Source organism: Staurois parvus, unplaced genomic scaffold (assembly GCF_062004578.1).
Source record: "Staurois parvus isolate SC_StPar_1 unplaced genomic scaffold, SC_StPar_1.0 ptg000375l, whole genome shotgun sequence".
In the NCBI taxonomy this organism is placed as follows: Eukaryota; Metazoa; Chordata; class Amphibia; order Anura; family Ranidae; genus Staurois; species Staurois parvus.
In genome coordinates, this window is record NW_028318171.1 from 1,657,979 (window position 1) to 1,671,392 (window position 13,414).

The following is a 13,414-nucleotide window of genomic DNA, read 5'->3' on the forward strand; positions in this document are numbered from 1 at the left end:
CTCTATTGTATTCAGACTGTGGAAATCCTCCTCTGTCAGAATACACTGATAAATTGACTGCAGTGCTGATTGAACACAAACATTCCCATTTGTAAGGAATCAATCATTTGATCGACTTCTCACAAATGAGAACAGCCATAGATTAATCAAATTTGGACAGTCCAGCCAGTTCAATCAGTCTATAGCCAGCTTAAGAGGGTGTTTTCCTTGCTTTGAAGAGATTTCCTCATACTTCCTGTTGTGTCTACAGGACAAGAAATGAAGAGAAATCTCCCCAATGGTGGCAAAAAAATAGAGAGATAGTGGTTTTACCATTTCCTATGATATCCAAAATGAAAAACAAAAGGTTTAGGCTTTCGATACACTTAATTCATCCTGTTGTTGAAATACTGCTCACAGTAACCTCCACTAGTTATTATTTGTGTTGTAATAAAGTAGTGAAACTTAATCACGCAGTTTTAATGACAACGGCTCTTTGATCCCTGTCAGTAGGATTCACAACTGCCAAACACATTTTCCTGTGGTAGAGAAATTCTCTTGCATTTAGGAAAGAAAAGCTGAGCTGACACGTTCAGACCTTTTTGTCTCGTAATGCCAGGAAAGCAGTTTATTGAAACTATTTTAGGGTGTGGGTGCTGCTAACACTGCAGGAAGCAGAGGGAAAATATCTTCTGTTCATACTCCAACCTTTCTTCCTGCTACTCATATCCTCAGTGGGATCAGACCCTGTTATTACTCACAGACATTGGTTAGCAGTCTATGTAGTTGTGCATTTAGAAATTATAATTGCAGCCATCTGTCGTGTTTTAACAGTATAAATTCAAAGATATGTACCGGTAGTTTTTTATGTTTAAAAATGTAATGACCGTGTTTGTGAAATAACAGGTTTCTGCATGTCAGACCAAGCGTTGCCTGCATATAGATTGGTATTCAAGATTTATTTCATCACTCTAAGGAAGTTCTTTTTTTTTCAGTAGTTTATACAATGAAAATAATTATTAGGGCTCATTTTTTGGATACAACTGACCATTATAAGGAATTACTATGCTGCTGTCCATGGATTTAAGCCTTCACTTGTGTAAACCCATGCATGGGTACAAGTGTACAACCTTGGATGTAGGTAATTATTATTATACAGGATTTATATAGCGCCAACAGTTTGTGCAGTACTTTACAATATAACGGGAGACAGTACAATTATTATACATTTCAGTACAGAAGGAATATGAGGGCCCTGCTCATGGAGCTTACAATCTAAAGGAAGGTAATCTGCGTCCAGGGGCATACAGCTTCATACATAAGCTGGTTTACACAAGTAGCGGCATAAACACATGTACAGCCGCGTATAGACAATCATTATTATGGTTTGCTGTACGCAGGAGCTGTGTATCCCGTGCTCAGACATACGCCTGCAGTTTATGCTGTATCCCAAAAAGCACATGTGTGCATGAGCCCTCAAGGTGGAACCTCCACTAGCTTAAAACTCCAGCCAGACTTATAAAACCTGATAGCTCATTTATTATTATTATTATACAGGATTTATATGGCGCCAACAGTTTGCTCAGCGCTTTACAATATAATGGGAGACAATACAGCAATGATACAGTTCAATACAAGAGGGTTAGGAGGGTCCTGCTCATTTACTGCTGCTTTACTGCTAAATAATATCCTGTTATCAATTATATACTGAGACATATTTTACTGAGTGAGCATCAACTTTCATGCAAAAATAGAAGAGGCGCATTAATGCTAGAATGAGCATTAGTGCTTCTCAGATGGGTGGATGAGGGGTAGACAGTTGCACCTGTCTCCCCCTGCTTTTGTGCTGCCGTGTCTACTACTGCATTGTGGAAGGTAGCATTGATGCACTACATGTTGATGTACTACATCAGGCTTTTTTAATGTGAAATAAGGCAAGCATCCACCAGCAAGTATGTGTATATATTTCTTTGGTTTGATACCTTTTTCGGTTTTAACTCACAATGCCTTACCAATTAGCCATTATATTTTAAAGTATGGAAGTACTAAAGTGGTGCCAGTAATTGTTCATATAGCTAGAGCTTATAAATAAAACATTACTCAAACATAAATGCATTAATTTCTCTACACACATATAACACAATAAACAGACCAAGGATGTGTTCTAATAGTTCACGTCCTTCTAACAGTCAATGTTCTTGTTTCTACAATGTGTTTTTTTTTCCTTTCATTTTTCAATTTGTGTCCTTCACAATCTGTTGAACTTGACGTCTTTCCCTTGCTCTGGAACACTGCAGTTATTGTTACTTCTGGAGGAGCCTTTTCTGTAAGACTTATTGTAACCAGATGCTTTTGTTTTCTAGCTCTAACACTGAATGGAAGACATCCATGTACAGGACTCTTCTTTGCTCCTCAGATGTATTTTAGAAGCCCATGCATCAAGTCACATTGGAGTATCCTATAATTGTTTGTAGAAGGCCTTTTAGGTAAAAAACACAGGACAGCCAGTTTTAAAACAAATTGATTACAATATTATTTTTTAATTTAATAACTCATTGGAAGGACAGTGGAGATTTTGAACACACAGGCCACAAGGTCATTCTTTTTTTAGATCTAAGCCATTCGCTCAATTGTCTAATCAACTATGAGGCTTGTATGACTACGAAGATGCCTGTCATGCATACTGTGGGAAGCCCAGAATGTGGCTTAACCCGATCTTCTCAACAGACAATGTCAAGGAGTCACTGCAAAAATATCAAGCAGAAGATCTCCCAGTGGGAATGCAGGGCCAGCAGTGGCTCCTGTGGAAACCTCCTGGATATAAAACCCAGGCAAACTTTCACTGAACAAAATGGAAATACAAAATCAACAGAAAATATACTGGATAACAGAAAGCCAGCAGCAAATCATGACAAGAACATGGGCCTGGATTTCAGGGAAGGTAGCAGAGACAACTTGTTAGATGATGAAAACAACAAAGCATACCATAAAGAAAATATTTATGAGGACCAGCTAGAAAGCCCACCATACTTTAGTAAAAAAAAGAGTTCATTTTTAGATTCTGAAATGGACCTTCCTCCAGGAAATTTTTACACTTCTCCAGAAATGTTTAAAAAAAGGAATTTGATTGCTGAGGATTTAAGAGAAATGGCTTTAAAATTTAAACAAAGAAGAGCTAAGAGCATTTCAATAGAAAATGAACTTGATTTGCAATGTCTGTCAGATCAAAGCATTGCTATGAAGAACATAGAAGATAACTATTATGATGATACAGAGTCACTCAATGATAGTCCATTTATAAACCCTGTACCTAAGCCACGAAGAACATTTCGCTATGCCAACTGTAATCTCCCAGAAAGACATATGGACAGTAAACACAGGAGGAGAAAGTCTGTAGATGAAAGTGACACAGAGTCATCTGATCCTTCCATTCCACCTTCTGAGCCAAAGAAACATGCAAACAGGAAACTGAGACCAAGATCAAAAAGGTTGGTGGATTTTTTTTCTTTTGATTTTAGTCCTTTAGAGAAAAATTATAATAATTACATGAAGTACCTTATCTTTTTTTTTTTTAATTGTTTGTTGTATTATTCCACCAGAATACCCCCAAACCGTACAATTTTGGAAATAATCCCATTTTGTTTTATATTATCATCCAAAGATGGGGCAATCCATGGGGGTAAAATTACTGTCTCTTCAATAAGGCAGCCCATAGATGGTTTGATTTCTTTTCCTTCCACCCGAAGAAAATTGTTCAATTCCCCCAACAATATGGTCAATAATGTCTCCCGCAGACATTACTGCTTCAGACCCTGTTACCGACTTAAAAAATGCAGGTAAAAGCACAGAAAAAGCAACAATTCTAAATGCTTCCTTGTAGCGTTTTCTCCCATAAATGATTTTATTCACATGCAATGTGCTTTTGAACTTGCTAAAAAAATTGACTAGTCAATCCTCTAGCACAGCCCTGTCCCTGTTTGCATGTCATAGTCTTCTCCTCTTTTGGAGTGTCTAATTACTCTCTGTGGTATCCGTGGCCCTCTTTCCCTTTTTCACCTCCCTACACAACCTTTTTGTAGTTGCTGGGAGTCAGGGCAAAGAGGAATAATATAGAGTGTCAGTTGAGTAACAGCTTTGAGGCTGCTGACATCCTATCCAAGATGGCAGTCCAACAGCGGTTTGGGGGCCTTTGCATGTCTAAATGGGGGAGGCTTTAAAGTGGTTCTAAGAGCTGAAGGTTTCTTATCTTCATGCTCTCCCCACAGCCTCCCTCAATATTTACCTGAGCCCCATCTCGATCCAGCGATGTGTACGGGAGCCTTGAGTCTCCCAGGTCTCCCGTTCCTCATTGGCAGAGACACAGCAGCAGGAGTCATTAGCTCCCACTGCTGTCAATCACAACCAGTGAGGAGAGAGCGAGGGGGCAGGACCGAGCTGCGGCTCAATGTGTCTTATGGACTGGTCAAGGAGAGCTGGCGGGGGACTCGAGAAAAGGAGAATCTGGGCTGCTTTGTGCAAAATCACTGCACACAGCAGGTAAGTAACACATGTTCGGTATTTAGAAAACAACTAAACTTTAGTATCACTTTAACAAGTAAATAACGTGTAAAATATGTTGAATGTACATATTGTCTTGTGGGAAGATTTTTGTTGAAATGAAAGGTGTGGTGACAGGGTCACGTTAGGTTAATTAGATCTAAATCCAAATAGGAGGATTCTTTCCCCTCAAAAACAAAATCCTCTTTCAGGAACAAAAATTATTTGCATTCATAACATCCACTAACTGTATAAGATCCATAAGATGAATGCCCCCTCTTTATCCCCTAAACTGGTGCTTTTATAAGATATTTATAAGGCTAAAAATGACAAAGTAAGGGAACTGTTCGTAGTACAGGCCTGAAACCTATTATCTGAACTTGTCCAAAAATGCTACATTATTTTTACAACATAATAAGAATCTGCTATATTTTTATTCTGTTCTGAGTATTTCTACAAACATTAGAACTATGGACCTGATTAAAGCGTTTGTATTTTTTTTTTTATTTTTTTATTTTTTTTTGCTTATGTTGTTAAAATGGTCATTAAAGTAGCAAAATTATCATAACTGTATTGTTGTTTTTGCAGTTGAGAGAAAAATATTTAGATTATCCAGAGTATGATATGTTTTCTTTTTTCCCCCTAATATATCAGGTTTGAGATTTGTGAAAAGTATTACTAACATTTTAGTAGGATTCTAGGCTTAAAGAAAGAATACTCTCTAAAAATATACTAGCTCTAACTAGTATCATGCTTCTAATGGTAGATTATGCTTTCATTCAGATCAGTTTCTCAGTGTGAGAGCAAATGGAGGGCCACTCTGCCAATTTGCCATTTTTTTCCCCATGAACCTCAGAAGCCATACTTGGCCACCTGAATGATCATGTAGATGGTGGTCATGTAAATCAGGCGTTCCAAGCTTTTGCACATGTGCCTTCCATGAAGTCATATAGCAGATCAAGCAGGACCTGACTCTTTCTGAGGTCTTTGGGACAAGGGTAAGAATGAATGGAATGGCCCCAAGGGCAACATGGAGGGGTCATTCCTTTAGAAACGTGTTTTTTTTATATCAATGTGTCACTAAAATTATGTAAAAAGTATATATGATAATAGTTTGTCTTAGACTGTGTGATTACTGATTTTTTTTTAAAGATAATAAGAGGCTGTTTAAAAACCATGTCACTTTTGACAGCCAAAGCCATATAAATTAATGTATTCTGTCAGCATTTCTATTCAGACTGACAATGCTGACTCTGTTCTATGAAAGTACATGAAAGCTCATAACTTGTATGTGTAAAAAAACCCTCACAATTATACTATATGAGTTGCTGTTATAGGCCATGCCCAAATAAGTTTTTTATGTCTGTTTTTGATCACCTCAGTATACTGACTGGGGTTGATTTACTAAAGGCAAATAGACTATTCATTTTGCAAAGGGACTTACAAAATACACAGGAAAGGAAAAATTTGAACTAAGAATGATAATTCTATTTGTCACTAAATTTGGACCTCAATTTTCTAAATCACTATCCAACAGATTTATGACCACTCTGGACAATGGAGGAGTCCCACTGTCAGAATACAATAGCACAGTGGGGATGATTCCTCCATCCACCTTGCTTGTGTGGATAGGGGAATACATTTGGGTTTTTTTTTTTCCATTTAGTCTACCAGCTGAATGAAATAAACTATGCATGTATACTCAGCTTTAAGTAAAATTCCATTGCCAATCAATCAATGTCTGTAAAATATCAGCAGAGATCCTTCAGCCAGATTTCCCTAATTTTCTACATGTTGTTATTGCTATTATAATGCAAGTTAGGGTACTTCATTCCTGTCTTATTATGTATTATTTAAAACCATTGAGTACTGTTTATCATACGTTTTGCACTATCTATTAAATTCCATGACAAGCGTTTGGGGTATAGCCCCGTTTTTCTATAAAATAAATCTAAGGGTAAGAGTAATTTGCTCGAGGTAGTGCACCATGGTAGGTGGGTGGAATTTAAAGTGTGTGTAAATATGCCCGCTTATATTCCCAAGGTGTATACTCTAGAGACTCAGTGCTTGAACTATTTGGATTACATCCACTAATGGTTAAAATATCAGTTCTGGTTTTTCAGCCTTCATTTAAAGACGGACCTTTTTAGTACAATCATTTGGAAAATATTAGTTGTGTCTTACAGTAAAATAAACTATTATGTCATAGACTGCCTTAGTAGTTAGGCTTTCAATGCTATGGCAAGGGTACATATAGAATGGCAATGTCAAAAAAATGTATACATAACTAAAGTAAACAGGGGTTGATTGGAAAGGATGTAATATTGCACGTAAGTATATCCATAAGTAATTTTTTTTTATGGTAGAGAAACTTCTGATATATGGGTATCATGCAGAAGTCTTCAAAATAAACTGCTCCTGTGTAAACCTCTGTTTCATCTTTTCATCTTTTCCATCTGCTTCCTTTTAATCCATGCTACATATGAAAGATGTGGCTCATCTAATGGCATTTGTTTGTCTTTAGGAAATCCTTTGAATATGAAGATGTTCAATCATACAGACGTCTTATACAACAAACAAACCATCCTCAGATCTCTGAAGAGCCTATTGAAGTCTCACAATCTGCTCTCTATCACACAGTGTCTGAAGACAACATCTATGAGGACATTATGTGTAGGTATTCCACAGAATTCTGTGTGATAGCCTAGTATCTTAAATGTGTTTTTGTAAGGGGATTTTCTGCATCTTTGAGTCCCTTTGTCTAAGGATGACCATGTATAACCATGTATAACACATTTTCTCCTGATTCTACCATTCATGCTGAGTAGCATGGATGGAGAAACCTCCACTGGTTGCTACTGTATTCAGCAATGGCTGCATCAATGACTGCCTGTATGTTGTGGTGCTGATGAATAGTGAGTGCATGTGATAAATTTCTACCTGGCTCAATCGATTTTTAAATTGATTCTTGTAGGGCCATCCACAGCTGGAATTTGGCCAACTCAGTGGAAATTGGCTGAAATTCAAGCTGTCTATTGACATCACAAGTGTCAAAAAAGGCACCCTTTCCCTTCCAACTCACAGTATACCAAAGAGAAGGTGTTGCAAATCCAATAATGTCATGTTATGGTGAAATCATATCCTGTATGCTCATACAGGCTTCAGTAAGGCAGTGCACAAGACTAGGATGATGTGAAGAGCATATTGACTCATAAGGATCTATTACATAGACTTCACTTTAGGTAGTCATAGGCAGACTGATTTCTGTCTGCGAACAACAGGAATGGAGTTATCTGTCCATCCACTGTAGTGCAGTGACCTGCTACTTCTTACTGAAAAAATTTCTAAGACCAATGTCAACAACTTTTGACACTCTCACTATTGCATCCTTCTTCAGGTGTGTAAGACCACACATCACAGTGATGGGAAATAGGAAGGTGCAGGTAGGGCTCCTAAAGCATTTAGAAACCGTTTTATAAGTTTGAAAGGGGCTGCCAGCCATCAATTTCTGACAACTTTCTGGAAAAGTTGTCATTACTGACAGGTGAAATTTGACTTCAGTAAACTGAAAACTGAAACTGGATAGAAGATGAAACTGCTAAGTATTGTTGAAAATCTGCATATCAGGGGGCCCAAAACTTGAGGTTTCCACTAAGTCTGAGAGTATGTTTAAATGTATAATTATAGTCATGTATCTGTATCTGTTGTTGCCACCATGACATGTTAAACTTTAATAGAAATGAATTTGTGGTCTTTCCACTGCCTTATTAAAACCTAAACCTTTTGACAGCTTATTCGCAAAGTTTGTTTAACTGGTTTAAGCTGAATTTTATTCTGCAAGTAAATATAAACCACAGCACAGCAAGGTTTTTACTGCTCTTTATAATTTGTATGTAATAAGGAAATACTGAATAAAGACTTTGTAAAATTACTCTTCAAAAGCACCTCATGCTGCAATACTCACCTTTAATTCAAAATTGCCCTCATAGAACTTCTTCTTTGCTGTAAGATTCTCTCAGTCTCCCGACTTGAATGACAAACATTGTCCCACAACCCAGAAGATTGAGGATTCTGCTATAAATGTACCCTTAGGGGGTGTCACCATGGTGCCCTTCATTCATAGTGTGCTGGTGCAGAGAGTTCTCTGCATCAGTAAGGACCTTCTAGCCTGGATAAGAGGAAGAGGTCTTGCAACATTATGACCAGACTTAGGGCTTTGGAAAAAGTAAGTTAGTATGTTTAAAAAGAAAAACATAAAAAATAGCAGTAGGATCTTCAGGGCAGAGAAAGGGGGCAACTTATGAGCGAAGGGTTGAGACTGGATTTGGGCTTTAAACTTTTTGCTACAAATATATCCACATTCAGTATAAGTTGGAAAACACCAAGATAAAAGAAACACTCAAAGAATTAATTTGTTTACTTCAGATCCTCAGAAGGAGAACCCTTATGAAGATATCAAAATATCTCCTGTACCATTATGGCGGGTCCCAACCACATGGAAGATCCCACCTCCACGATGTACAATAAAACCACCCAAGGTTGGTCTATTTTTTGAGTTTTCATTAAATGACTTAACGTGTAATTTTTGTAACAAGCACTCCACCCAGTGGCCATGGAGCTCAAGTATTGAGTCAGTTTATTAGCATTACACCTGTAGAAATGAAAATTGCACCCTCTACACATTAGGGAAGGGTTCCTGAGCATTGTCATGTCACACATCATTTAGGATTAGGATGCACACTTTGAATGAATGTCTCAGATTATATGTTCTTAGCTACTGAATATACTATTTATTATATATATACTGTGAGTGCGTGTATATATGTGTGTGTGTGTGTGTGTGTGTGTATATATATATATATATATATATATATATATATATATATACACACACACACTAAATATTTTAGTGGATTAAATCTTGGGTAGCTATTGTTAAAGTACATTATATCAACTGTGCACCTTTGCATTACATTAACATTTAAATTGCACATATAATTAAGTTTTCATACAAAAAAAAGTAGATCTACAAAAATAACAAAATAGTGAATTAAAATTTGTTAAATAGTAAAGATGTTTAGTTACATAGTCTGGTTGAAAAACGACACAAGTCCAACCAATCAAAAGGGAAAAAAAAGTATAATACAATATATACAATCCTATACCCATAGTTGATCCAGGGAAAGGCAAAAAAAACCCAAGAAAGCATGATGCAATTTGCTTCTGCAGGGGAAAAAATTCCTTCCTGATCCCCCGAGAGGCAATCGGATATTCCCTGGATCAACTTAACCTATAAGGCTAGGTTCACACCTATGCAGTTTGCATTTGATCTGTTTCTGCAGTGCTTTTTGTGGTCTGTTTTGTGTTTTTGCACATGCAGTTTTGATGCTGCTAGGCAGATCAAAATGCAGCAAAAACACACTACATCCTTTTCTGCAGCGTTTCCATTGAAGTCTATAGAACCAAACAACGCACCTTTTTTCATTCAAAAAAAGTCCCCGACCCTTTCCAAAAAACGCAACGGGTGAAAACGCGGAGATGTGAACATGCCCAATAGGAAATCATGTTAAATGAACTGTAGTGCGTTTCTGCAAAACGCTGCGGAAACTGCCTAGATGTGAACCTAGGGTAAATGTTAGTATCTTTTTATATTCTATGCATGTTTTGTTTTAGGCACCTGCATATTATTAAACAAACTACAAAATATTTTTTTAGATTCCATCAAGAACAAACTTTCTAAAAAGGCAGACTTTGGAACTGAAAAGTACCAAGTTGTACATTCACAAGAAGGCCGCAAAGGATTCTACCTTACCAGTAACATTGATGGAGTGGAAAGTGTTCCGAAGTGGAGGAGAGACTGCAAAGAAGAAAAAGAAGTTCCCCAGGGTATGTAGGATTTGTGGTTTTACTGTTTATATGCCCTAGTATGCAACATGATATACTAATATACTACTCACACTATTATGTTGTTGCAGTAATTCACGTTACCGCATGCTTTACTGCAACAAGCATTAATTTTGTTGTCAGAGTGCAGTGCCATTTAATTCTGAATGGCACTCCAGAGCACCTTGGTAATGAACTTGCAGCACAGCATGCAGCAATGCATGTACATGCATTGTGGTGCACTTTCAAAAAATGCATTCAATTTTTTTATTTTAGATACTCTTTAAGGTACACTATTACATTTGTTTACATACATAGTGAAGCATGCTAGTAACCTTTACTATCAGGCAGCATCGTAACTTTAAGCCTCCTTTACTGTCTATTATTTAGGTCTACATTCACACTAGTTTATCCAGAAAATATAAAGAAACTTTGTTTCCCAGATCAAGTTCTAATGTGCTTTGCCTTTACATTGGTTTACATGCATTTTGCATGCATGTAGGAATATTCAAAATATCTAATCTTCCCCTGGACACACATATTTTCTATTTTCTCTAAACGCAGCTAAACTGAATGCACCTAAGTGCAGTTAAGCGTATAGCCTGAATTATGCCATTCAAAAACATTATATGCCTTTAGAAATAAAGGCATATAATCGCAGGTTTGTCAGTGCGTGTGAATGAGGCCTTAAAGCTGTAATATTACCAGCACAAAGAAAAAATCCAACAAGGACAAAGCTGAATCAGATTTTCAGAGCTAAGGAAACAAGGAACGCCTTTTAATAATTTCTACTTATTATTCAATCTTTTATACTTTATACTCCAGACAAACTTTGTAATTATACACTTTCCATTGTTACAATAATAATTATCTTCTAAAGTAATAAATGAAAGGGATTATTATTCCAAGTTAAACGCACAAGCCTAACAACAAAGTACACAAAGAGAATTCAACACTTATTGTAAATGTTACCAAGCCAGAATTACTTTTTCTCTTCATGTTTTTCCTCCATGCTTCCTTGATATTCTTCCTCCATATTCTTCCTCCATGCTTCAGAATATTAATCCAGTGTCAATAATAATCCAGTGTCAATAATAATCCAGTGTCAAAGAATAGATGGAATAATAAATGATCAATTACCTAATTCACAAAGCTTTAACGCACTTTATATTTAAACTAAATATATTTTTTATTACAAAGATTAAAGATCATACAGCATATCCAAAGGAACAAAAGGATGAATAAGAGATTGACCCATAGTCGTCCTGTAAACTATAAGACATGGTACAAAATAATGCAAGGCATTGCATGAAGACATATGCTAGATAACATGAATGAACAAGGTCATCCATATCAGATAAAAACACTGGGTGCATTTTTTTTTTTTTTTGTTCAGGGTGTAAGACGGGAAGTCTCTGGGGGGGGCGGAGCCTGAACATGGCGGCAGGGGAGAGCTCAATGTAGGAGCTCGTGGACGGAGCTCCGTTGTCTGACCTCCCCAGGCCTCCAAGCTTATCCCCTGGGGTATGTTAGAGCCCTGCGGTGGGGGACTTACCCGGTCTGAGGGCTCCCGGCGGGGGAGAGACTGATGCGGGTGAGGGAGGAGAGAGGAGCGGCTGGTGACTGGTGGAGAGGGGGACGCTGGACGCTGGGAGACGAGAGGGGCCGGCGCGATCACGTGACCGGCCGCAAGGCACCTCTGGGAGATCAGGAAGCCGGCCGGCCGGCGTTTCGTGGGGAGAGAGCAGCGCTGACCTGTTCACCGGGGGCCGACACACTCTCCCCCTATCCCCCTAGTAACCCAGGAGCCTAAAAGAATATGGAAGGAGAACCATTGAGACCTGGACAAGGAGTCTGAAGAGACCCTGGGGAGTTCCCCCCCATGAACAGACCCTCAGAGGAATCGACCGAAAAGGCACTCACTGGAAGAAGACATAGGAGGAGGGTGAGTGACAGATGTGAATTGCATTTGAAGATTTATTAGGCTGACCTCCAAGAAATAGAGTGTATATGAAAGGGGGGACCCCTAGAGACTGTATAAAAGGTGGAAGAGGCTCGCAGAGAGAAGAGGAGAGGCTCGGGGGGAAGGAGGGGGAGAGGGGCGAAGGAAGAGGAGGAAGAGAAGAGAAGGAGAAAAACCAGCAGGGGGACAGGGCAGAGACTTGAAAGTTTAAAGAAATAATATCCTGCCCTACCCACAAATTTATAAAGGACTATAAGAAGGATAAGTGTCACAGAGAAAGATGAAAAACAAAAATGTAAAAGGAAGTGGGCTTAAAGGGTCCCAGACTGGCACAATTAAAAAATATACATCCCAAGGAAACGTAACCCCAGAAAGACCTCAGAGCAGATCTGAAAAAGGAGAAGCAGACCTTAGTATGGAAAGAAGCCCTAGAGTATCAATAGGCCCTGATACTAGTAACCAGCAAATATCAGGCAATACAGAGGCGGAAAAAGACCTACAAATACCTAATAAAAAGGAAATGGCAGAAATGTTTAAAGAACTGGAGAAAACAATAAAACAAGAAATGGTAAACATTCGCAGTGATCTGGGACACCTCTTGGAGAGAGTTGAGGAAACGGAGGAGAAAGTTAAAGGTCAGACCCAGGCTATCTCTGAACTTGAAAAAGAACTAACTAATATAGGGAAAATCCAAGAAAAACTGTTATATAAGGCTGAGATACAAGAAAATAAAGACAGGAAAAGAAACATCTTGATACGTGGGGTCTCAGAAAACTTAAAGGGAGAAAGCCTGCAAGAGGTGGTTTGTAAAATATTTAACATTATAACAGACAGCTCTGAAATGGAAAGGTCTAAAATAGAAGGAACCTTTAGAAAAGGAAAAATCCTGAGAAACCTGGGGAAAGAAAGGCCGAGAGATATAATTGTTAAATTCTATGAACTTCGGGACAAAGAAAAAATCTGGAAGAAGACTAAGGGAAAATCAGTAATTAAGTATGAAGGAGGAGACATACAGATATATGCGGATCTGGCTCCAGAGACTTTGTGGAGAAG

General features: G+C 38.1%; 1 protein-coding gene across 2 annotated transcripts in view; it reads left to right on the top strand.

Moving 5' to 3' along the window:
• DENND2C (DENN domain containing 2C) overlaps positions 1-13,414 on the top strand; it is a 66,871-nt gene that overhangs the window by 23,285 nt on the left and 30,172 nt on the right. For both annotated transcript variants that reach the window (XM_089685429.1, XM_089685430.1), the window contains exons 2-5: positions 2,343-3,467; positions 7,040-7,188; positions 8,941-9,053; positions 10,231-10,401. In XM_089685429.1, the coding sequence (XP_089541555.1) occupies positions 2,635-3,467; positions 7,040-7,188; positions 8,941-9,053; positions 10,231-10,401 (1,266 nt within the window). In that variant the 5' untranslated portion in view covers positions 2,343-2,634. The remainder of the gene's footprint in view (positions 1-2,342; positions 3,468-7,039; positions 7,189-8,940; positions 9,054-10,230; positions 10,402-13,414) is intronic.